The 27,369-nt window shown below is 37.4% G+C and overlaps 1 protein-coding gene across 5 annotated transcripts in view; it reads left to right on the forward strand.

Moving 5' to 3' along the window:
* HDAC9 (histone deacetylase 9) overlaps positions 1-27,369 on the forward strand; it is a 599,202-nt gene that overhangs the window by 386,139 nt on the left and 185,694 nt on the right. For all 5 annotated transcript variants that reach the window (XM_040260622.1, XM_040260619.1, XM_040260620.1 and 2 more), the window contains 2 exons: positions 23,498-23,553; positions 23,797-23,884. In XM_040260622.1, the coding sequence (XP_040116556.1) occupies positions 23,498-23,553; positions 23,797-23,884 (144 nt within the window). The remainder of the gene's footprint in view (positions 1-23,497; positions 23,554-23,796; positions 23,885-27,369) is intronic.

The following is a 27,369-nucleotide window of genomic DNA, read 5'->3' on the forward strand; positions in this document are numbered from 1 at the left end:
ATAAACTTCATGTTGACAATTATGTCACACTTTAAAGATATCTTTCTAGTAGTTTTTCCCTTTTCTGATGATGAGAAATGTCATTCTTGTCATTGACCTCAACAATGTAATGATTTAATGCATATTTTTTCTCTCTGTTTTCACAACCTTTATTTACTTTTGTTTTTCAGTAGTTTGGTGATTAGATATGGATTTATCTGTCTTTATCCTTGATGGAATTAGTTGAGCTTCCTGTGTTAGTGGCTTGTTGTTTTTGATAAAATTTGGAAAACTTTCAGTTAATATTTCTTAAAATATTCTATTCTACCCCATTCTCTATATCCTCTGTTTCCTAGAGTTCTGTTATATGTTTACTTGATGACACCATCCCACTAGATATTGAGGCTCTTCATTTTCTTCAGTCTTTTTTTAATTCTCTGTGTATCTGTCTGGATAATTTTTCTTGAACTATTTCTAAGTCCTTGTCTTCTGATGTGTCTGAGCTGCCATTAATCTCATTCAAATATTTTTTCATGTTCCATTTAGTTCTTTTTCACAGCTTCTAGATGTCTTGAAATGCTCTTCACCATTGTGTCCCTCTTCATCATCTTCCTCTGTAGATTCTTTAGTATATCTGTCATAATTATTTTAAAATGTTTTTCTAGTAATTCTAATTTATGAGTCACTTTTGAGTATGTTTCTATTACCCTATTTTTTACTTGATTATAAATCTTGTTTGTTTGCATCTTTGTCTTGTAATGTTTGATTATATGCTAGACATTGTGTTTAAGATTCCAGTATAGGCTGCAAAAGGCTTGTTTCACTGACGTTTGGTTCTTTTAAAAATTTATTTGTGCTCAAAGCTCTTCAGTGATTTAAAGAAAAGCTTATGTTTTTGTTTATTTGGTGATTTACTTTTACTTTTGCAGGACTGAAGTTTTGTGCATCATTTTCCTTCTAATCAGATGTGGATCTCCAAAACAAATATATTTTTGAGAGGATGTTGAAGTTCTTTCCTGTTGCAAGAAAATCCTTTTCTCATACACTTATAAGGGATAAATGCAAATAGTTAGGATGAGGCTGTATTGATTTCTTTCTCTATTTGATGTTTCAGTGTTAATGAAGAAAGGACAAATATGTTACTAATATACTCTCTGTGCATACACTGTGGATGGAATCTAAACATCAGAGGAAGGGAGAAACCTTGGCAGTTATTTGTTTACTATTGACCTTTTCACCTCTTGTTATAATAAGTGCTCCTACTTTTTCTGAAAGTTCTTAAATTATCCGGCTTTGGACTTACTTACACCTCTGAATCTGGAGTAAGAAGTGGCAACCCACTCTATATTCTTTCCTGGAAAATTCCATAGATAGAGGAGCCTGGTCGGCTGCAGTCTATGGGGTCACAAAGAGATGGACACGACTGATCATGCAGGCCCACATGCCATACCTCTGAATATGGACAAATGTGTGTGTGTTAGTCGCTCAGTCGTGCCCAACTCTTTGCGACCCCATGGACTGCAGTCCACCAGGTTCCTCTGTCCATGAGATTTTCCAGGCAAGGATACTGGAGTGGGTTGCCATTTCCTTCTCCAGGGGATCTTCCCAACCCAGGGATCAAACCCGGGTCTCCTGCACTGCAGGCAAATTCTTTACCTACTGAGCTACAAGGGAAGCCCATGGACAAACATACAAATACTTAAAAGCTCTTGGATTAAGTAAAAGGTGAACCTGCTTATTACCAATATTCTTTGCTCAGGAACCAAGACTTGTTGCCTAGTTGGCCTGCCTGTGGTGTTCCCACTGCACAATTTGCTTCTTTCTAGGCTTTCATGCCGTCCATCTGCTTTTCTGATGGATGATATTTCAATTTCTAGTTTGTAGTTTTAATTGCCTGCCCCAGGGTAATTGAATCTGCCTATTTCCAATCTTTCCATCTGGTTCTTGGTTTTGGATTGTCCAGACTCCATTACTTGTATGTGATTTAGCTCATACTGACTAAAATTGCTACATATTCCTTCAGACTTTGTCTACAACTCTCTCTCCTTCTAAACCACACTGAACTCTTCATCCCTGATACTACTATATACTTTTAGTCAAAGTCCTGATGATATTTTAAAAATAACTTAGATGAGAAAGAATGCTTCCTGAAACAAATTCCAGTCTCAAATGTAGCATTTACTTGTAAAGTGTTTTATTGCTGTATAATCACCTCAATATTTAAAGTATAGAACAAATGATATGTAATGGAAATAAATCTTCCTACTAATTTGTTTGTTTTTTATCTTTTGATAGTATTAAATTTGATACCTGCTGATTTACATATAATGCAGATGTTTCTTTTGTTTCAATTTCTGCAAAAGACATTGTTTGGCTTTTTGAAAGCAATGTTCAAGTCACACATATCATACATACTTGGAGAACATAAGTATTTTACACCTCCATAATTTTATATAGCAGTAAATTTCACAGACACACAAACACACACACACACACACACACTCACTCACTCATGAAGTGAGAAGTCCAGGCAGTTGAGTTGGTGGTTGGTGTTCTTTCTACATAATGCTATATAATTTAATTTCTTTGCTTGAAGTTTTGATTCATTTGCCTAGTTTTGACTGACTTGACCAGTTTAATTGTTGGTAGCTATTCTTGTTAGAGTGTATGGCCATGGAGAATTAGAATTTAATACAAAAATAAAATTTACAATTAGAGGAAGAATAATATGGCCAAAGTTAAAAATCATCTATGTGAAGAACCTAGACATTTTAATAATTGTTATTATATGTACATTGCTACTCTGAAGTTTTTGAAACTTCATATATATAATTGAATAAATGTATGTATACACCAAAATATACTGGGACTATTAGATCCACTATTGACTGAATGAGAATCTGCTATAGTAAGATATGAGCATAATGATAAAAGTGGTATTATCATGGGGCATTTGTTGATAACAGTCTTTTTCTTCCAGTATTATCTATGCTAAGGTCTTGGTCACTACCATTATCTTACTGTTATTATAATATTATACTGTTTAAGTTACTATTACTATAATCTCATACTTATTTTGTGCTAGTGTTATCTTAGAATGGGCTTCCCAGATGGCTCAGTGGTAAAGAATTTGCCTGCCAGTACAGGAGATGTGGGTTCAATCCCTGGATCAGGAAGATCCCCTGGAGGAGGAAATGGCAACCCACTCTAGTATTCGAGCCTGGGAAATCCCATGGACAGAGGAGCCTGGCAGGCTACAGTCCACGGAGTCACAAAAGAGTTGGACATGACTTGATGACTAAACAACAAAAATCTTCTTTGAAGGCTCTGATCATTTGTCTTAAAAAGTTTTTTTTTATTTTTTTATTTTTTATTTCTTAACCTATTGGCAGGACAGCAGTGGAGATGCAGACGTTGAGAACACACTTGTGGACACGGGGCAGGAAGGAGAGGGTGGGATGAATGGAGAGAGTATCATGGAAACATATATATTACCATATGTAAAATAGATTGCCAGTGGGAATTTGCTGTGTGACTCAGGGAGCTCAAACCAGTGCTCTGTCACAACCTAGAGGAGTGGTCTGGGGTGAGAGATGGGAGGGAGGTTCAGGAGGGAGGGAACATAAGTGCACCTATGGCTGATTCATGTTGATGTACAGCCAAAACCAACACAATATTGTAAAGCAATTATCTTTCAATTAAAAATAATTTTTTTAAATGGGTTTTTGTTAAGGTTCTTAAAACAGCAACAAGCTTTCTTTTGCCCTAATTCTTTTTTTTTTTTCCCAGAAAATTTTCAAACTGAGGTTCTATTTACATGATGAAAAAAATACCTGGTTTTTTTTTTTTTTTTTGGATCACTATGGTCCAAAAACCAGTCATGTTTCAAAGAGTGCAGAGAATTGAATTGTTGGGCCTTGTATCAGCTGAAACTACTGATTGATAAACAAATTGCTTTCATTAGGTTATTAGTGCCTTACCAAGACCCACATCTTGATGATTCCTATCCCCATACCCCAACAAAAATTTCTTCATAGTGGATCCATTGTTGTTATTTTCATACAGGGCTCAACTTAAATTATGTGTAATATAAGTACCATCAAGTGCTCCGTCTCCTTTCCATCAGGAGACTGTTTTTTTCATGACTGTGTTTATTCCTATCTATAGCCACGTCTTTGCCAGGCTCATGGCTGTGGGCAGTCTGGGCCACAGATGCCAAACTTCCTATGAACTGGTTTCCAGTGCTGTCATCAAGCTCTTCCCCTCTGGATTCTTCAGGGAGCAGTGGCTGGCAGCTGTGCATATGCCTTGGGGTCTACCATTCAGTTAAATTGCTAATGCTGGACTCCTGTTTTCCTGGCTCCCTTGAGCTCACTCAAAGAAACAAAATGGTATTCCCATATGTCCCTTGTTGTTTTTTTGGCAAATCTCCCTACCTCCTTTAACCTCTCAGATTCTAGAATGTAAGAGACAAACTTTCTTTGTGAAGCTTCCTTCCCTCAGAGGCTGTAGACGAATAGCACTGATTTTAAAGCAAACTCATTTTAGAATGTCTTTTCTGAGGCTTAAGTTGACTAGTTCTAAGGACTATAATAGTGTATTCCAAAATATGCATCCCAGTAAACTGAAGTTAAAGGCAACCTGAAATGATTTACTAATTTGAATGTCAAATTTTAGAATTGGTTCTGGGGGATCAGTGGGTAAAGTGTCTGCCTGCCATGAGCGTAGACCTGGGTTTGATCCCCAGGTTGGAAAGTTTCCCTGGAGAATGAAATGGCAACCCATTCCAGTACTCTTGCCTGGAAAATTCCATGGATGGAGGAGCCTGGTAAACTACAGTCCATGGGACTGTAAAGAGTCACAAATGACTGAGTACCTTTACTTCTCAGTTATTATAGAAGCTACCCATTAATGAGTTCAGGCATTCTGCAGTATAGTGTTTTATCCTCATGTTCCTGTTAATTCCTTCATGTCAAAAAGAATCAGAAAACTGGATTTTGAATTTTTATCTATAAAATTAACAATAAAGCTGTTATATAGTACTTATTAGAGATTTGTGAAATTAAGTGGAAGTGGATAAAGTCTAGCATTTGTTAATAATACATTCCTACTGCAGCCATGAAATTAAAAGATGCTTACTCCTTGGGAGAAAAGTTATGACCAACCTAGATGGTATATTCAAAAGCAGAGACATTACTTTGCCGACTAAGGTCCAACTAGTCAAGGCTATGGTTTTTCCTGTGGTCATGTATGGATGTGAGAGTTGGACTGTCAAGAAGGCTGAGCGCCGAAGAATTGATGCTTTTGAAGAGTGGTGTTGGAGAAGACTCTTGAGGGTCCCTTGGACTGCAAGGAGATCCAACCAGTCCATTCTGAAGGAGATCAACCCTGGGATTTCTTTGGAGGGAATGATGCTAAAGCTGAAACTCCAGTACTTTGGCCACCTCACGCGAAGAGTTGACTCATTGGAAAAAACTCTGATATTGGGAGGGATTGGGGGCAGGAGGAGAAGGGGATTACAGAGGATGAGATGGCTGGATGGCATCACGGACTCGATGGACATGAATCTGAGTGAACTCCGGGAGATGGTGATGAACAGGGAGGCCTGGCGTGCTGCAATTCATGGGGTCGCAAAGAGTTGGACACGACTGAGTGACTGGACTGAACTGAACTGAAGATGATATAATTTGATGCCCTCTCTCTTTCTGATAAAGACAGAATAGGGAAAACTAATTATTTATGACATTTAGTAGACATAATGCATTTCTTTTTACTTCTAATAAGATTATATTCCAAAAACTTAAAGCTGGGAAAGGGGACTATTTAGCTTTCACATTATTGTTGCCATGCTACAATTCATGTGGAACTATTTCATTGCAGATACTAGTGTAGCTGAAGGAAAGGACCTCAGAATACACCAAAGATAGGTGACTCACAAGGTGATAGAGAATTCTGATGGACACTTTTGCATTATTCAGCTCTACCTAACAGAACTCAGGATGTCTTTGGGGAAATCCTTATAAATGAAATGCTTAACAAGATGAGCAGTATTATTTATATTTTAAATCCTGTTACAACAAATATGATTACCCAGCTCCCCTTGCCAAAACAAAACAACAACAACAACAAAAACCCAACCAGATATAACAGACAACCCAATTAATTCAAGTAATGATTTTTAGAAACAATTTTAGTATAAAGGAGAACATTAGGATCTCCTATCCAATTAAATCTTTTAAAAACATATGTCTTTACCATGTTTTCTGATTTCCTGATCTTTCTACAACTTAATATATAGAACCAGAAGTTTACTACTATATATAATTTTTAAATGTGTGAAGCCAGCTAATACATACTTATTTTCATTACTCTTTTGATCTATCATCAGGTAAAAAGACTTTTACATTTGGCAGGGACATTTACTGAGATGTTAGAAAAGGCACTTATAAGCAAAGAGATTTGTTGGGAGATAAATTATGCTATCCTAGTATTGTCATGCAAATTACAGTCTCTGGATGCTTTTAGCTCTTCTTTTTTAACTAGAGCCAAATAACTTATACACTGATATATTTAATAATTAATGTTATTATTAGATATCAAAGTAGGTTAAAATATTTCCAATTATTAAAAAAATCAGCCTACATATAAGAAATGTTTCTTAAAGTAAGATTTAAAATGGATAATGCATCAATACAACTCTGACATATCTGGGATTTTGCCTTCAGATGAAGTATTTCAGGCACATAAATCACTGCATATGAATTTCCAGTTCAGCAAATGTATTGGAGTAATAATTCAACCATCACATCTTTATTTGGAATTTCATGCTATTGAGTTTTTCCATGCTGTGCTTGGTTTTGATACATATTATTTCACTAAGGATTGATACTTCAGTACATTTAGGAATACTTTAGTGGTAATACTTAGTCATTGGGAGGTAATTACTGAGCTCTGAATTAGCAGTGCCCTTAAAGAGAAATTTTAAAAACAGAATTGCAATCAACTGGTCTGACATACTCAGTTAGTCTTTGGAGAGTAGGCAGTTACATTATACATTAAACATTTTTCTCAGATGGACAGATTTCTTTGAGTTTGGTCTTGTAACTTCTAAAAGAGTTATATTTGAAATATTAAGTAAAAATATAATATTTGTTTTATATATTATAAAAAGAAAATCATCTAATTTTTGGTCACTTTATAAATATCATATAGACTTTCTGTACTCTGTTTTGCACTTATACTTAAAAAAATAATTTATTTTAATTGGAGGTGAATTACTTTACAATATAGTAGTGGTTTTTGCCATACATTGACATGAACTAGCCACGAGTGTACACATGTCCCCATCCTGAACCCCCCTCCCACCTCCTTCCCGATTCTATCCCTCTGGGTTGTCCCAGTGCACTGACTTTAAGTGCCCTGTTTTATGCATGAAACTTGGACTGGTCATCTGTTTCACATATGGTAATATGCATGTTTCAATGCTATTCTCTCAAATCATCCCACCTCGACTTCTCCAACAGAGTCCAAAAGTTTGTTCTTTATATCTGTGTCTTTTCTGCTGTCTCGCATATAGGGTTGTCATTACCATCTTTCTAAATTCCATATATATGTGTTAATATACTGTATTGGTATTTTTCTTTTTGACTTACTTCACTCTGTATAATGGGCTCCAGTTTCATCCACCTCATTAGAATTGATTCAAATGCATTCTTTTTAAAAGCTGAGTAATATTCCATTGGGTATATGTACCACAACTTTCTTATCCATTTGGCTGCTGATGGACATCTAGGTTTCTTCCATGTCCTAGCTATTGTAAACAGTGCTGCAATGAACATTGGGGTACATGTGTCTCTCTCAATTCTGGTTTCCTCAGTGTGTATGCCCAGCAGTGGGATTGCTGGGTCGTATGGCAGTTCTAGTTCCAATTTTTTAAGGAACCTCCATACTGTTCTCCATAGTGGCTGTACTAGTTTGCATTCCCACCAACAGTGTAAGAGGGTTCCCTTTTCTCCACACCCTCTGCAGCATTTATTTTTTGTAGACTTTTTGATGGCAGCCATTTTGACTGGCATGAGATGGTACCTCATTGTGGTTTTGATTTGCATTTCTCTGATAATGAGTGATCTTGAGCATCTTTTCTTGTGTTTGTTAGCCATCTGTGTGTCTTCTTTGAAGAAATGTCTCTTTAGTTCTTGTGTCCATTTTTTGATTGGGTCATTTACCTTTCTGGAATTGAGCTGCAGGAGTTACTTGTATATTTTTGAGATTATTTCTTTGTCAGCTGCTTCATTTGCTATTATTTTCTCCCATTCTGAAGGCTGTCTTTTCACCTTGCTTATAGTTTCCTTCCTTGTGCAAAAGCTTTTAAGTTTAATTACATCCCATTTGTTTATTTTTGCTTTTATTTCCATTACTCTGGAAGGTGAGTCATAGAGGATCTTGCTGTGATTTATGTCAGAGAGTGTTTTACTTATGTTTTCCTCTAGGAGTTTTATAGTTTCTGCTCTTATATTTAGATCTCTAATCCATTTTTAGTTTATTTTTGTGTATGGTATTAGAAAGTGTTCTGGTTTCACTCTTTTACAGGTGGTTGACCCGTTTTCCCAGCACCATTTGTTAAAGAGATTGTCTTTTCTCCATTACATATATTTGCCTCCTTTGTCAAACATAAGGTGTCCATAGGTGTGTGGATTTATCTCTGGACTTTCTATTTTGTTCCGTTGATCTTATTTCTGTCTTTGTGCCAATACCATACTGTTGTGATGACTGTAGCTTTGTAGTATAGCCTAAAGTCAGGCAGGTTGATTCCTCCAGTTCCAATCTTTTTTCTCAATATTGCTTTGGCTATTTGAGGTTTTTGTATTTCCATACAAATTGTGAAATTATTTGTTCTAGTTCTGTGGAAAATACCATTAATAGCTTGATAGGGATTGCATTCAATCTGTAGGTTGCTTTGGGTAGTATACTCATTTTTACTATATTGATTCTTCCAATCCATGAAGATGGTATATTTTTCCATCTATTATTGTCCTCTTTGATTTCTTTTACCAGTGTTTTATTGTTTTCTATGTATAGCTCTTTTGTTTCTTTAGGTAGATATATTCCTAAGTATTTTATTCTTTTCATTGCAGTGGTGAATGGGATTGTTTCCTAAATTTCTCTTTCTGTATTCTCATTGTTAGTGTATAGGAATGCAAGGGGTTTCTGTGTATTAATTTTGTATACTTTGCTATATTCATTGATTAGCTCTAGTAATTTTCTGACAGTCAAAATTAGTAAGTGGTTAAAGGGACTATTGCTATTAGAGGTAGTATTCATTTAAGCACTGGTTCATTGCTTATCTTTTGAAGTATGTAAGTTATCTTTGCTTCTCTTTTGGATTTGTTAACTCTACTAAACGTTTTTTGTTTTTTACAATATGTTCTTACTTTTCTAGTTTGTTCTTATCAGTGGTGATTAGCTTTTATTTTCCATGATTTCTGAAACCTAAATTACTCTATATTCATTGAAATTAGTAATGGTTGTTACTATCCATTGAATACCTACTAGGCATGGGGATGTTAGAGAGAGAAAATATAAATTTCTGCTCTCTGTTCATCTGAACAAATGCAACAGGTAAAATGGTCAAATTATTTTGTAGTTTGCAAAATTTCAGTTCCTGTCAGTTCCATGACAATCAGCTGAGCTATGTGGAAAAATTTGAACTTTAGTCATGCTGATTAAAAAGAAAATGAATCTTTAAAATTATTCTAGTGATTTGCTTGCTACTTTCTCTTAACTTGCCTGGGGAGAGTTTTCCTCTGCATATAAGGAATACACAAATCAGTTTGACATTTTGATAAATTTAACCAGAAAATGCAAAGTTCCTCTATTATGAAAATAATAAAAAAATGATTGAATTCCTTTCCATCTCATTCAGATTCACTTTACATATAGATAGTGTCATCGATTCCTTTTCTTGAATGTAACATGGCTATCTGTGGTAGCAAATAGTCTCCAGCATATCCTTGTGGGATTACACCAGAGAACATTCTTTTTCTCTTTAACAAAACAGAAGCATCAATAACTCATGTAAACAACTGCACAATAGGGTTGTGAGCACACATTATTTGAAATGTTGTTCATGTTAATGATGTTCAAATACTGCCAGAGCTCTATGATGAGTCATGTTCATGACTGAAGAGAATGTAAAACTTGAAAAAACCTTTGAAAAATCAGATTCTTAAAACGAAAATTACCTCACCATAAAATTGTTATTAATTTACAGAAAAGATCTTTGGCATGTGTTCTCTCAGATTAACTGCTTGATCTGTGTAACTTTGAATAAAGTATAGAGCAAAGAATTTTTTCACAGAAATTCACAATTGTGTGGAATAATATGACATCTGTAGGTTTTACTATTATTCTCTGAGATGCTAATAAAATATAAGAGATTAAGAATATCATACAAACTCCAGATTTTGAGAGAACAAAATATTTCTTCACAAAATGAAAATGGCTATGTGTGTTAGTATTAGTCACATTAGATGAGAAAATAATAAACCAAGCCCCTGAATACTTTATTGCATACACTATATTTTTTCACAGTTACATGTTTGTGAGACTAGTAGATTACTGAGGTCTTTGAAAATACAAAGCTTACTGAAAATACTGAAAAATACTCACTGAAGATATATGTTCATTTTTATTGAAATATACTTGATTTGCAATGTTGTTTTAATTTCAGGTGTTCAGCAAAGTTAATCAGTTATACATATTTCTACATTTTTTTAAGATTCTTTTCCTGTATAGGTCATTACAGAGTATTAAGTAGAGTTCCCTGTTCTGTAAGTAGGTCCTCATTAGTCTATTTATATACATTAGGCATCTGGTCCCATCACTTCATGGGAAATAGATGGGGAAACAGTGGAAACAGTGTCAGACTTTATTTTGGGGGGCTCCAAAATCACTGCAGATGGTGATTGCACCCATGAAATTAAAAGACGCTTACTCCTTGGAAGGAAAGTTATGACCAACCTAGATAGCACATTCAAAGCAGAGATATTACTTTGCCAACAAAGGTCTGTCTAGTAAAGGCTATGGTTTTTCCAGTGGTCATGTATGGATGTGAAAGTTGGACTGTGAAGAAAGCTGAGTGCCGAAGAGTTGATGCTTTTGAGCTGTGGTGTTGGAGAAGACTCTTGAGAATCCCTTGGACTGCAAGGAGATCCAACCACTCCATTCTTTTTTTTTATTATTATTTTTTATTTTACTTTACAATTCTGTATTGGTTTTGCCATACCTTGACATGATTCTAAAGGAGATCAGTCCTGGATGTTCATTGGAAGGACTGCTGCTAAAGCTGAAACTCCAGTACTTTGGCCACCTCATGTGAAGCATTGACTCATTGGAAAAGACCCTGATGCTGGGAGGGATTGGGGGCAGGAGGAGAAGGGGACAACAAAGGATGAGATGGCTGGATGGCATCACTGACTTGATGGACGTGAGTTTGAGTGAACTCTGGGAGTTGGCGATGGACAGGGAGGCTTGGCATGCTGTGATTCATGGGATCGCAAAGAGTCGGACACGACTGAGCGACTGAACTGAACTGAGTATCTGTATGTCAATCCCAGTCTCCTAATTTATCCCCCTCCCTTGCTTCACTGGTAACAACAAGTTTGTTTTCTACATTTGTGACTCTGTTTCTGTTAATAAGCCCATTTGCATCATTTTTATTTAGATTTCACATGTGAGTGATACTGTATGATATCTGTTTTTCTCTGACTTCACTCAGTATGAAGATCTCTAGGTCTATCCATTTGCTGCAAATTATATTATTTTGTTCTTTTTTATGGTTGAGTAATACTCCATTCTATATGTGTACCACATCTTCTTTATCCATTCCTCTCATGATGAACATTTAGGTTTTTCCATGTCATGACTATTGTAAATAGTTCTGCAACATTGGGGTATATGTATCTTTTCGAATTAGCATTTTCTTAAGGCTATGAGTGGGATTATTAGGTTACGTGGTAATTCTATTTTTAGTTTAGTTTTTTAAGAAACCTCCATACGTTCTTCATAATTGTTGTACCAATTTATGTTCCCACCAAGAGTGAGGGTGGGTTCCCTTTTCTCCACATCCTCTCCAGCATTTATTAGTTGTAGATATTTTTTATGGTGTCCATTCTGACCAGTGTGAGATGATATCTCATTGCAGTTTTGATGTGCATTTCTCTAATAATTTACAATGTTGGATATATTTTCTCATGTGCCTCTTGGCCATCTGTTTGTCTTCTTTGGAGAAACGGCTATTTAGATCTTCTGTGCATTTTTAAATTTGGTATTTTTTTTCTTTTTTTGATAGTGAGCTGCATGAGCTGTTTGTGTATTTTGGAGACTAATCTTTTTTTGGTTGCTTCATTTGCAAATATTTTCTCCCATTCTGAAGGTTTTCTTTTTGCTTTGTTTCCTTTGCTGTGGAAAAACTTTTAAGTTTAATTAGGTCCCATTTTTGTTTTTATTTTCACTACTCTAGGAGGTGTATCCTAAAAGATATTGCTGTAATGTATGTCAAGGAGTGTCCTGCTTATGTTTTCCTCTGAGAGCTTTATATTATCCAGTTTTATATTTAGATCTTTAACCCATTTTGGGTTTATTTTTTGTATATTGTTAGAGTGTTCTATTAACAATTTCATTATTTTAAAGTAGCTTTCCAGTTTTCCCAGCAATACTTACTGAAGCAGCCTTTTCTTCATTGTATATTCTTGCCTTCTTTGTCATAGATTAGGTGATCATAGGTGGTGTGGTGTTATCTGTGGGTTTTCTATCCTGTTCCATTGGTCTGTATTACTGTTTTTGTGTGAGTATCATACTGTTTTGATGACTGTTGTGTTGTAGTATAGCCTGAAGTCAGGGAACCTAATTCTTTCAGTCCTGTCTTTCTTTTTCAAGATTGCTCTGGCTACATGGGATATTTTGTGTTTCCATACAAATTGTGATTTTTTTTTGTTCTAATTATGTGAAAAATTCCATTGGTAATTTGATAGGCATTGCTTTGAATGTGTAAATTGTTTTGGGTAATATAGTGGTTTCACAGTATTTATTCTTCCGATCTAAAACATGGTATAGCTCTCCATATGTTTGTGTGGTCTTTGATTTTTTTCACTGGTATCTTACAGTTTTCAAAGTATTTGGTCTCCTTCAGTTCAGTTTAGTCTCTCAGTCGTGTCCAATACTTTGCGACCCCATGAATTATAGCACGCCAGGCCTCCCTGTCCATCACCAACTCCTGGAGTTTACACAGACTCATGTGCATCAATTCGGTGATGCCATCCAGCCATCTCATCCTCTGACGTCCCCTTCTCCTCCTGCCCCCAATCCCTCCCAGTATCAGAGTTTTTTCCAATGAGTCAACTCTTCGTATGAGGTGGCCAAAGTATTGGAGTTTCAGCCTCAGTATCATTCCTTCCAAAGAAATCCCAGGACTATTCTCCTTTAGGATGGACAAGTTGGATCTCCTTGCAGTCCAAGGGACTCTCTAGAGTCTTCTCCAACACCACAGTTCAAAGCATCAATTCTTCGGCACTCAGCCTTCTTCACAGTCCAACTCTCACATCCATACATGACTACTGGAAAAACCATAGCCTTGACTAGACAGACCTTAGTCGGCAAAGTAATGTCTCTGCTTTTCAATATGCTATCTAGATTGGTCATAACTTTCCTTCCAAGGAGTAAGCGTCTTTTAATTTCATGGCTTCAGTCACCATCTGCAGTGATTTTGGAGCCCAAAAAAATGAAGTCTGACACTGTTTCCATTGTTTCCTCATCTATTTCCCATGAAGTCATGGGACCAGATGCCATGATCTTCGTTTTCTGAATGTTGAGCTTTAAGCCAACTTTTTCACTCTCCTCTTTCACTTTCATCAAGAGGCTTTTGAGTTCCTCTTCACTTTCTGCCATAAGAGTGGTGTCATCTGCATATCTCAGGTTATTGATATTTCTCCCAGCGATCTTGATTCCAGCTTGTGCTTCTTCCAGCCCAGCGTTTCTCATGATGTACTCTGCATATAAGTTAAATAAGCAGGGTGACAATATACAGCCTTGACGCACTCCTTTTCCTATTTGGAACCAGTCTGTTGTTCCATGTCCACTTCTAACTGTTGCTTCCTGACCTGCATATAGGTTTCTCAAGAGGTAGGTCAGGTGGTCTGGTATTCCCATCTCTTTCAGAATTCTCCACAGTTTATTGTGATCCACACAGTCAAAGGCTTTGGCATAGTCAATAAGGCAGAAATAGTTGTTTTTCTGGAACTCTCTTGCTTTTTTGATGATCTAGCAGATGTTGGCAGTTTGATCTCTTGGTTCCTCTGCATTTTCTAAAACCAGCTTGAACATCAGGAAGTTCACGGTTCACGTATTGCTGAAGCCTTGCTTGGAGAATTTTGAGCATTACTTTACTAGCATGTGAGATGAGAAATCTGTATGTAGATCAGGAAGCAACAGTTAGAAGTGGACATGGAACAACAGACTGGTTCCAAATAGGAAAAGGAGTACGTCAAGGCTGTATATTGTCACCCTGCTTATTTAACTTATATGCAGAGTACATCATGAGAAACGCTGGACTGGAAGAAACACAAGGTGGAATCAAGATTGCCGGGAGAAATATCAATAACCTCAGATATGCAGATGACACCACCCTTGTGGCAGAAAGTGAAGAGGAGCTAAAAAGCCTCTTGATGAAAGTGAAAGAGGAGAGTGAAAAAGTTGGCTTAAAGCTCAACATTCAGAAAATGAAGATCATGGCATCTGGTCCCATCACTTCATGGGAAATAGATGAGGAAACATTGGAAACAGTGTCAGACTTTATTTTTGGGGGCTCCAGAATCGCTGCAAATGGTGATTGCAGCCATGAAATTAAAAGACGCTTACTCCTTGGAAGAAAAGTTATGACCAACCTAGATAGCATGTTCAAAAGCAGAGACATTACTTTGCCAACTAAGGTCCGTCTAGTCAAGGCTATGGTTTTTCCTATGGTCATGTATGGATGTGAGAGTTGGACTGTGAAGAAGGCTGAGCGCCAAAGAATTGATGCTTTTGAACTGTGGTGTTGGAGAAGACTCTAGAGAGTCCCTTGGACTGCAAGGAGATCCAACCAGTCCATTCTGAAGGAGATCAACCGTGATATTTTTTTGGAAGGAATGATGCTAAAGCTGAAACTCTAGTACTTTGGCCACCTCATGAGAAGAGTTGACTCATTGGAAAAGACTCTGATGCTGGGAGGGATTGGGGGCAGGAGGAGAAGGGGACGACAGAAGATGAGATGGCTGGATGGCATCACTGACTCGATGGACGTGAGTCTGAGTGATCTCTGGGAGATGGTGATGGACAGGGAGGCCTGGCGTTCTGTGATTCATGGGATCGCAAAGAGTCGGACTCGGCTGAGCGACTGAACTGAGATGAGTGCAATTGTGCAGTAGTTTTCACATTCTTTTGCATTCCTTTTTTTGGGGGATTGGAATGAAAACTCTCCTCTTCCAGTCCTGTGTCCACTGCTGAGTTTTCCAAGTTTGCTGGCATATTGAGTGTAGCACTTTCACAGCATCATCTTTCTTAGGTAGGTTTATTCCTAGGTATTTTATTCTTTTTGATGTCATGGCAAATGGAATTGTTTTCTCAATTTCTCTTTCTGATTTTCTGTTGCTAGTGTATAGAAATGTAAGAGATTTCTGTGTATTAATTTTGTATCCTTCAAATTTACCAAATACATGAATGAGCTCCAGAAATTTTCTGGTGGCATTTTCAGGATTGTCTGTGTATAGACAAACCATGAGAATTTTATTTCTTCTTTTCCTATTTTGATTCCGATTGTTTCATTTTTGTCTCTGATTGCTGTGGCTAGAACTTCAATAAAAAACAAAACTGTGTTTAATAAAAGTGGCGAGAGTGATGTCCTTGATGTTTCCTCATCTCAGAGGAAATACTTTCAGTTTTTCACCATTGAGAATGATGTTTGCTGTGGGTTTGTCATATTTGGCTTTTATTGTATTGTGGTAGGTTCCCTCTGTGCCTGCTTTCTGGTGAGTTTTTATCATAAATGGTTGTTGAACTTTGTCAAAAGCTTTTTCTGATCTATTGAGATGATCATATGGTTTTTATTCTTCAGTTTGTTAATGTGGTGTATCACATTGATTGAATTGCATATATTGAAGGATCCCTGCATTTCTGGGATAATTCCCACTTGATCATGGTATGTGACCCTTTTAATGTGTTGTTGGATTTGGTTTGCTAGTATTTTGTTGAGGATTTTTGCACTTAAATTCATCAATAATATTGACCTATAATTTTCTTTTTTGTGGTATCTTTGTCTGGTTTTGGTATCAGGATAACGGTGACTTCATAGAAAGAGCTTCATAGAAAGAGCTCCTTCCTCTGCAGTTTTTTGAAGAGTTTCAGAAGAACAGGTTTTAATCTCTCTCTAAATGTTTGATATAATTCACTGTGAAGCCATCTGGTCCTAGACTTTTCATTTGTTGAAAGTTTTTAATCACAATTTCAGTTTTAGGACATGTAATTGATCTGTTCATGTTTTCTTTTTCTCCTGTATGATATTTGTTCTTAAGCTAAGGAAAAACCTGGCCCAGGCAGTGTCATGCACAACAAATGTTTATGCCAGACAATAAGGCAAAACAAATGCAAAGAAAATGCAAAAAAATACAAAACAAATTTATTGTCAAGAGATGCAGAATCCAGTGTGAAAATCAGATATTTCTCTAAGGATAAAAAAAGTCATTTTTAAGCACTTTCCACATTAGTTCATCAAATGAAAGATTCCATTAATTTTAAGGAGCAAAATATCTTATGTGTTTCTCAGTAGATGCTACTAAGTCTAATAGGCAGCTGCCTACAAAAAGCTGGTATGGCAAAGCTGTAATCTTGAGAGATGAAGAATTTGTAGCTGAGGTGAAAGCAAAGGATCAGAGGGATTAAAACCAGGATAGTGTATTCCTAAGTTGTTTTATCATTCCTTGTGGATTACTAGTCACTATGTAAGTCTACAGTCAGTGTATACATCTAGAAAATAAAAAGGTAAACCAAGCCATAAGGTAATGACCCCACTGTGAGGAGCTGGGGTGTGGGACACTAAAGATATAAATCACAATAATCAAAAATAATAAATCAGTCATACTAATTATTCTCAAAAAAGGTTCAGCAGACTTCTAAGGGTACTTTATAGAGGAAACTGTTAGTGACCTATAGAGACTCAGGCATAGTTTCTCTGGGGAAGCAATGTTGGAGCCAAAATGTGCAGACCAGGAGATATTATCCTGGTAGAAGAGAGGGATAGGTAAGAGGAGGACATTTCACACAGAACTAGGAGCATGTGCAAAGGCTTATGTCTAAGGAAACAAGGCTTATGTCTAGGGAAACACTGGAAGCATCTAAAGACTGATGTAGCTGAAGTGAAGAAAGCAAAGTGGATGGTAGTACAAGAAGAAGTTGAAAGGTGGACAGAGCCCAGGTCATGTATGCAGTATTGTTGCTGTTGTTTGGTCGCTTCAGTTGTGTCCAGCTCTTTGCGATCCCATGCACTGCAGCCAACCAGTCTCCTCTGTCCATGGAATCCTCTAGTCAGGAATACTGGGGTGGGTTGCTATTTCCTTCTCCAGGAAATCTTCCCACATGAGGAACTGAATCTATATCTCCTGAATTGCAGGCAGATTCTTTTCCATATGGTATTGGTCACTAGTAAATGGGTAGATTTTATTATGGAAGGATGAAGAAATTTTATTCTAATGGCTTCTGTATACTAAGTTCAGTGGGAAGCAAAGTCTTCACAAGGTTAAAGGGTGAGTAAGGGTTAATGAAGATTTGAAGAAAGAGAAGAAGGTAGAAATACCATATGAGAGACTTGGAGAGTTAATCAACTAAGGAATATAATATAATTCCTGGGCATCATGAAGAACCTACTGAAGTTTTAAATCATCATTTTAAAGGAAGACCAGTTGTGTGGCTTTTATATATATTTTGGTGCAGGAAGGGAATGGCTACCCACTCTAGTGCTCTTGCCTGGGAAATCTCATGGACAGAGGAGCCTGGTGGGCTAGAGGTTGCAAAGGCTCCAACATGACTGAGTAGCTAACACTTTCACTTTAGGTGCAGGAACAGAGCAGATGCAAGTTGTATTTAATCAGTTATAATTTTAACAGGAGAGCATGTTGAAGGAAGAAAAGGACAAAGCAACTAAAACTATGTTACGGACTGAGTGTTTGTGTTCCCGAAATGTATAGGTTGAAGCCGTAACTCCCCATGTGACTATATTTGTAAAAAGGGTCTGTGAGAATATGTTAAAGCTTGCATAATTTCATGAGAGTGGGACCTTAATGCAGTAGGGTTGGTGCTCTTCTAAGAAATGGAGCAGGCACCAGAGTTTTCTCTGTGCTTGTAATCACGTGCTTAGAGAATGGCCTTATGTAAGGACTCCAGGGGAAAAGGAGACAGATCCACAAGCCAGGAAGAAAGCTCTCAACAGAAACCAAAGCATCCCAGACCTGAATCTCAACTTCCAGCCCCCAGAACTATGAGGAGTAAACTTACGTTGTGTAAAGCAGGCAGACCGTGGTATTTTATTTCGGGAACCTGAGCAGACCAACATACTGGGGGAGTTATGTTGGAGGGGAAAAGGGACAAGTTGTTTAAATTCACATGCAGAGAAGTAAATATAATGATGGGCTCTAAAGTCTCACCATATTAGGAGGGAAGTAATAAACACGGTGGTGGGGATCGGATGACGTATGTTATATGTCAGAAGTTTAGTAAGGCCAAAGAATTGGAAATCCCAGTGCAGCTGAAGCTTCAACTGGAAAACAGGAGAGCAGGGTATTTGACACTAAGATTTTGGAAGAGATGTTATTATTTATTGGCAATGGCGAGATCTAGGAGTATGGCTGTACACAGAAGACAGATTTATGTAAGGTAAGGAGTCAGAGAACTAAGAAATCAGGATACTGAATGGATTGTCCGTGTGGTTATTGAAATCACAAATTAACAGAGGAGTGATGGAGACAAAGGCAGAAATTCGGAAGGTAAAATATGCAAGGAATGTATATACATATAAAAACAGAGATCTGAATGATATTTAAAAGCAAAATCAACAGGAATCAGTCATGAATTAAAATGAGATAGAGGGAGAATTGGCTTCTCAGGTAGCTCAGCTGTTAAAGAATCTGCCTGCAATGAGGGAGCCGTAGGAAATGTGGGTTTGATCCCTGGGTTGGGAAGATCCCCTGGAGAAGGGTATGGCAACCCACTCCAGTATTCTTGCCTGGAGAATCCCAGGGACAGAGGAGCCTGGTGGGCTACAGTCCATGGGGTTGGAAAGAGTTGGACTTGACTGAGCACTAAGCACAGAACATCTCAGAGGATGAATAGGGAGAGGGAGCCATTAAGGACACTCATTGGTGCATGACTTGAACTACACGATGAATCATGGTGTCACTGATAAGTTAGAAAAGGCTGGGAGAAGATCAGGAGTTTGACCCTGGATGTTCTAAACTGGAAGTGCTCTTGGGATATCCCAGTGAATATATCAAGTAAGTAACCTGGTATTTTGGTCTGATGCTTAGAGCAGGGTTCATCCTGGAAATAAAAATCTGTGAAATATTGGATGATGGGTAGTAAGTAATTGAGTTCCTTGAGAGTTGTGACATTTTTACAAAGAAAATATAGAGAGAGGAGCCTAAAACTGGGGCCTGAGTAACTTCAGTATTTACTGAGCAGATTGAGAAGTATGAGTCTTAAGGGACACTGATTCAGAAGTAGAGAGATAAGGAAACCAGGAGGAAATGCAGTCACGGAAGACAAAGGAAAGAGACTGTTTTAAAAAGGAAGAGACAGCGGATAGTGCTGAAAGCCAATGAGAGACCAAGTAGGCTGAAAGCATAAAAGTGTCATTATTTAGTGACATAGAGGCCATTAGTGACCTTAGTAAGAGCTGCTTTAGTGAGCTAATGGAGGTGCAAGATATATTAGAGATAGGTGACTGAAGCAGAGGTGAAGAAAAGACAAAAAGAGAAAGCAGGATAGACCACCTTTTCAAGATGTTTAGTGTTAAAAGGGGAAGAAAAGAAGTGTGACAGTAAGGATTAATGGAAGTAAGGGTGGAGATATATATTATGTGTGTGTATATTTGTATTGTTTAAGTTAACATATATGTATATAATTTTATTTTCAAGATGGCATGAGCTTGAGCGTATATAAATTTTAATGAATACAATTGGGAATTTTAATACAAATTTAATATGTTATTGGGGAAAACACTAAATGATAGTGGAAAAGTAGGAGGGGATGTTATTCTAAGCACAGTTTTAGAGAGAGATTGTAAGATAACTAGCAGTCCTCTAGTGCAACAGGAGGGAAAGAGAGCTGGATTGCCCCAGGACTCAGGCATCTTCTTTTGTTCCGTTTGCTCTCTTTCTGGGTAATCTAGTCCTTTTTTCTATAAGAGTGGTGTTGGGGGTTGGCGCAGTGGGCTTCATGTTCCCAAAGCAGCCACGAGAAAGGAGAACACAAAGCTCCATCTGGTGCTGCAGGCAGGTTGGTGAGATGTGAGAGAGAAAACAGCTGCCACCTGACCAGATTATGGGAGAAGCAGCCTTTCCAACTTTCAGCTAAGAAAATGCAGGGCCAGGCCCTCAGAAAAGACTGGGAAAATGTAGGGGACTTCTCCATTCCTGAGAACACAGTAGGAAGTGTGGGTACATCATGATGAGTAAGGTAATATTTGTTATTGGCAAGAAGGTAATTTTCAGTCTAAAACCAAGCAGTTCAGTAAAGTGGTAGAGGTTACTGAAGAAAACTATATAATGAAAGGCAGACCTTTTGTTCAAATTTGGCTGTAAGAGAAAAGAGGAAGATGGAAATAAATTCTATTTATTAATTATATTAATAAATTGTATTTGTATTCTGTAATCTAGCTAGTTACCTGTACAATTTCAATTCCATTTTATTCCTTAATGTGAACCCTATTCAGGTTGATTATCTGTACATGTTTTTGAAAATCCTTTTTTCTGAACTATTTTTCATTTATACTTTCCCCCTACCCTGAGTATCAGTTAAGTCCTTTTTCACCTTTGTGAACACTCTACTTGTGAGACCCTTTAAAATTTACCTTTCAACCTTCTCTTTGTTTTTATGTTTTCTCACTCTGGAATAATTGATGTTTGTTGTAAAATCATTTGGAAAATACTTGAAATGTTTAAGTAAATGTAACCCACATAATACCATCACACAGATACATCATACTGTATATATTATTTTTAACACTAATACTTCTAAAATTGCTGTCTTTTCTGTTCTGCTGAATATTTGTAACAACAAAATTGTGATGACTGTCTTAATATTCTGTTGTACAGATGGACCATATTTAATTTAACCATTTGCCTAATATCAATTAACTTAGATAATTTTCATTTTACTTATTGTAAATAAAACATTATCTTTTACACAAACATTTGTCTACACAATAACACCTTTAGGGCAAAATTCCTTTAAGTAGTAATAGATTACTAATTCAAAGGGTAAATGTTTTGTAAAGGCTCTAAATGTATAGAGGCAGATTATCTTCCAGAAAGGCTATAATACGTTACCTTCCGGCAAACAGCATTTATGAATATGTAGGTACCACCCCGTGGAGTAGTTTTAAAAGTTTTAATTTCCTAAGTGGAAAAATGGCTTCCTATTGGGATTTTCACCTGCTTTTATTTGATTACTAATTAAGGTGAATATTTTTTCTTATAGTTATTGATTGTGGGATGTCTTCTTTCTACTGTCTAGTCATGCCCTTCACACATAAAACATAATAATTTAATTATAAAAGACCATTAGTATTAACCTAATTATAAAATCGTGTTATATGCTAGTTATATTACCTTGTATTATATTTGTTGTTATTTTCACAATAACTACTGTTTTCCCAATAAAGTATATTGCACATAATCTAATTCTTCATTCTCAGAAGTCATGTAGCGCTCTAAAGTTTCACTCTACAATCTTAAAAATCACTCCCTATTGTCTTGTGTTGTTCACTAATAGTTTCTTTTTTGCTAATCTTTTTAGCCACAGAAATAGTGAGTTGCTTAAAAATAAGAATATAGAATATGTTTATGATTATTCCTAGGTTTGTAATTGCTATTGTGTTACTGACATCTGATTTGTCTCTGGGATTATCATTATGTAGGGGCTTCCCTGGTGGCTCAGGCGGTAAAGAATCTGCCTGTAATTCAGGAGACCCAGGTTCAATCTCTGAGTCGGGAAGATCCCCTGGAAAAGGGAATAGTTACCCACTCCAGTATTCTTGCCTGGAGAATTCCATGGACAGAGAAGCCTGGCGGGCTATAGTCCATGGGGTCACAAAGAGTCAGACACAACCGAGCAACTAACACAACAATAGACCCATTAAAATACGTAGCGAATTAACTCATTGTATGTCAGTTACCATTATGTTCTAGAAAAATTTGTGTATATTTAAAGCTCATGGGAATAGATTATTTTTCTTGGGAATATTTTTATGCTTGTAGAAAGATTTGGAAGCAAATATCCCTGGGGTGTATTAAAATTATTTGAAATTTTTAGGATTGTATATTAAAGAAATATTCTGTTGTGAGCATATTACTTGTGTCATAGTTAAGTGAAAGGTGGTGTGAACCATCTGATAAATGATTTCTTTTTTTCGCGTCAAGTAACCCAACTTTTCTGAGCATGCTGACTTTGCAAGGATTTATAGTTGCCTGCCTTCATGCTGGAGTTACTTCAGCTTTCCGTGATGCATTCCAACTAATCTGGAGGTTAAGGCATTGCTTGATCATGGATAGATCTGATTGCTACTCAGCCCTGGAATTCTTTATAAAATTCCAGAATGTGGGCTAGAAATTGACTTAGGGAATCCAATAAAGTTGCAAGTCTTGGCAGTCATCCAAGCTAAATTTATAGACTGGAAGAAATATGGGCTTTCCATTGTTCTTTTTCACTTTTCTGGGGTTTCTTTTGTGTGTATGTGAGTGTGCGAGTGTAAATTTATCATTTTGCTGACATTGGAGTGGAAATAACCATTGAGGGCGTCCAGCTAAAGAATTTTCCCTTTGGATCTTCCCTAGTCTTTCCAAACTTTGACCGAAACCTGTACCAAGAATGAACTTGTTCTTCTCTAGGATGCTGGTGTCATTAAATAAGAACTGGTCCTTGAAAATGAATCACACTAGGATAATAGCTGATATGCCATTTGTCTGCTTGGTACAACTCCCAAACCCCTGTTCTTCCCCTGGCTCTGTGGGAGCCTTCTATCTTAGACACGATCTGAGAAAACACAATCTATATATTGTTTCTGTTCATTCTGCGAAATGGTATTGGGGGCACGAAAACCTTTTCTGAAGCCTCTTATAGATTCCACTCTTTTTGTGTGTGCCTGATGCTCTTGGTACATGGAGATCTAAGCAGTCCTCTCCTATCTGATCACTGAAAATCTGTCTTGTTCCTACAGAATGGATTTGCTGTGGTGAGGCCCCCAGGCCATCATGCTGAGGAATCCACAGCCATGTAAGTACCAAGGACTACTGGCCACTCCCAGCGCCACGGTTCCTGGCGGTCACCTGCCCCATGCGTGTCTCTGAAGCCTCTAATTGTTAGCAGATGGACTGAGAAACCTTGCGAGGTACTCCCAGAAGCAGATTTATGGCTTCAGAGATCATATAGCATTTTAAAGAATGCTCTGAACATTATTTATAATGGTTTTCCTGGCTGATTTGCTTTCTTATTTCTCTGTTCTTCTCTATTCCGCAGGGGGTTCTGCTTTTTTAATTCAGTTGCAATTACCGCCAAATACTTGAGAGACCAACTAAATATAAGCAAGATATTGATTGTAGATCTGGTATGTATTCCTGGCCAGAGCTGCATTTTCAGTGACTCTAGATAAAAGGGACTGAATTTGTATTTCTCTGTTAGGTTGCCTTGTTTTTAGCACTTGCAAACAACTGAAGGGTGTGTTTCCTTTGAATGTGGAAACTCATTAAATTCAGGATTGCAGTTCTGAAACCATAAACATTCACGTTTCACTTTCATGGTGTTAACTGCAATTTAATGAGAAGAAGGCGCAGATCGGGGCAACTTTTATGATCCTTAAATGAATTGATACTTCCACAGTTAAAATAACCCAACAGAACCTGAATTTACTTTTCCCTGCAGAATATAGACTTTAAATAGTCAGATGTGCTGGAAAGAATGTTGTTGCTTTGGTAACCAATTGGCCACTTCCCCTGGTTAGCAATCATGTTGCTTGTTGTGCAACAGTGGTATTATTAAAACAAGTCAGCGTGTCTTTTTTTTTTTTTTTTTTTTGTCTGAAAAGATCTCAGATCATGTATGCCAGTTTGGGATAACTGCCGGCAGGAACCCTGCATGATTAAGAGTCAGAGGCATTCGATTAGTCTTGCCTTTTAACATGATGCATTCTTACACAATAGAGTTATAATTTGTTTAACAAATGGTTTGTTTAAATGCAGATGACACTTGGCATGTTGTCTATAGTAGATTCACGAATAATGAACTGGAGATCTGCCCCATACAAAAGGACCAGCCCAGGAAAGGGCGAAAGAAAACTGACTGGTGATTTATGAGCCCCGTTTTCGGTTTGCCTCCAGTTCACGAGGAGGTGTAATAGGTTGTCTGACAAAGCATAGACAGGAAATGAACCCTGGCATCCAAAGCGAACCTGCTGCATCTGCACTTAATTAATTTTTGCAGGTGATAAAAGATTTAAAGGCAAAATATGTTAGAAGTTTTTTTGAAGTGCAAGGCTTAATAGTCTAAATCTTGTTCATATCTGCACTCATAATTAAATCTTATTGGGAAGCCGTGGCCTTACCGCCTGGTCTTCTGATTCAGTTAGGCAGGCCTGCCAGAGGGTGGGGAGAGAGCAAACAAAGCCCTGTGAAGAAACACTTAGTCAAGTTAAAGTAAAGAAAAAAGAAATAAAAGGCTGATAACCATTTCTAGCGTTCCAGAGGCGTGGATGTTTTCCCCCACACTGTACTGTAGCCTTCCTACAAGTTCTTTGGTGCTGAGAGTATTGAAACCCAGCTTTCCATCTGTTCTCCAAACATGCTGAAGTTTCAGCGTAGGTCATAGTTCAACATTAAAGAAACGTGTTGAAGGCCTAGATATACTACAGCAGTGAGGTCTTAAAATTTTACAAAAACGAGGACATCAGTTCCTATTTTCCTATGTATATACAAAATGACATTTTAAAGAATGAATAATTATTGGCTTGCATGATTTATAAGACAGTAAATCTTTAAAATATTTTTAATATGCTTCTAAAACACTTAAGTTCTGCTAGAAAGATAAGCTAAAAACTTGAAGAAAGGGCAGCAGATGAAGACCAAGGATTGTGAGGAAAATCTTTCTACACATTCTAAATTTGTCAAAATTATGCAGGAAAGAGATTGGTAAACTGTCACCCTGTCTTTCAGAATTTCTTCGTGTTATTTTCTGAGGACTCTCCACTACTAGGAAGATAATAACTGTTAAGAGCCTCTTTGAAAGCACACGTGTGACATCCAGACTCTAGAGCAATGGACTGTACAATAGACATGAAAGCTAAAATGCCTGGATGGTGATGGATGGATATCTTGTGCCTCAGAGGATTTGTGTGTAAAGCTTTGTTTTTGTACATTCATATAATAAAAAGATTTGCGGGATATAATTTGCTATGATTTATAAAATAAGTTGCTTGGTAGCTACCAGGAGTGTCCTGTAAGCTTACTGGCCTTTGATTGTGAATTTGCTCCATTATCCCACATAAAGGACGCTCATTTCCCAGCAGGCTGCAGTAGAAGAGAAGGTTTTGTTTCATGTTCTCTAAACATACGAGGTTCTTTCCAAAGGGTTGCCTCTGAGATCACCACCAGCCCGCATATTCTTGCTTTCAAGTCTTCCAGATTCTGCAGCTGCAGGAACACTTTGAGGAAATTCCCCTGTTTCTTCCAGCTGCTGAGAAGGAAGTTTTAAAGTGCCACGTGGCGCTGAGACATCCGTTCTCCCTGGCTGACAGGTCTGTTCTGCAAGTGAGCAGAGGAAAAGTAAAGGTGCTTCAGTGACAAAAGATCTTCATTCCTGCATATCCAAACTCACTGACTTTAGCTAACTGGTAGGAACCACAGCTCCACCAGTTCTTGGGCCAACAGAAGCCAGCGCCACTCCATTGTTCCAGCAGCTAGATTCATCATTTTTAGATGCCTACTAATTAGAGAGCCAGAGCTCTAATTCACCCTCTATTTGAGCCTGCAGCCAAATTCAGAGGCTTTGAATATTTTAGGCAGGGATGATTTCTGGTTTATCTGGGGAGCTTCTTCCTTCTAGTTTTCCTTCTGGGGAAGATTCCAAAGACCTTCAGATTGGTGAGGAGAGGGAGCAGGCACACTTGCTTTTCAGCTTGTAGGAGATTGGCCGTTGTGTTCAGAGCATGAACCTGTCCTAGGATGTGCCTGCGTGACTCAGGTAGCTTTTATGTAACGTGACTTTCAGTTGCAAATAATATGTTTTAGGCTATTTTTGTTTTGAAAAAGATTGCTTCGAACGTCCTTAGATTTTTGGGAATTCAATTTTCAGTCAAGCACCAAACTTGACCCAAGAATTGCCAGTACTAAATAATTGTAAGTAATAACATTAGTTGATATGATATAATTTATTCAGAGCTATTTTAACATTGTAGTGAAAACATATTGGCTCTAAATCCTTACATAGAATACATTTTCACAGTATTATCTTTAACTAGTAAGCTAGTGATTTTTTAGTATCCCACTCCAGTACTCTTGCCTGGAAAATCCATGGACGGAGGAGTCTGGTAGGCTGCAGTCCATGGGGTCGCTAAGAGTTGGACACGACTGAATGACTTCACTTTCCCTTTTCACTTTCATGCATTGGAGAAGGAAATGGCAACCCACTCCAGTGTTCTTGCTTGGAGAATCCCAGGGACGGGGGAGCCTGGTGGGCTGCCATCTATGGGGTCGCACAGAGTCAGACACGACTGAAGTGACTTAGCAGCAGCAGCAGCAGCAGCAGCAAATCTTAGATGCAAGATCTGTTTTGAGGCTGTGAGTTATTTGGTTCATTTTCTTACTATAGCAAGTCCTCATTATCACGAATGATTGTCTTATGTTGTTGCTATGGAGAAAAAGTCCTTAGATCATACCTGACCAGTAGGCACTTTGTATTTTCAGACAAAGCTGAAAAAATACTTTTAAGAATATAAGTTGTTGCCCAAAACAAGAGGCACATTTGAATTTACCTGTATCTCTAAATGCTTTGTGAATATAAATATGGAGTAAAGAATTATCCATGTATTTGTAGAATGAA

Source organism: Oryx dammah, unplaced genomic scaffold (genome assembly GCF_014754425.2).
Source record: "Oryx dammah isolate SB20612 unplaced genomic scaffold, SCBI_Odam_1.1 HiC_scaffold_18, whole genome shotgun sequence".
In the NCBI taxonomy this organism is placed as follows: domain Eukaryota; kingdom Metazoa; phylum Chordata; class Mammalia; order Artiodactyla; family Bovidae; genus Oryx; species Oryx dammah.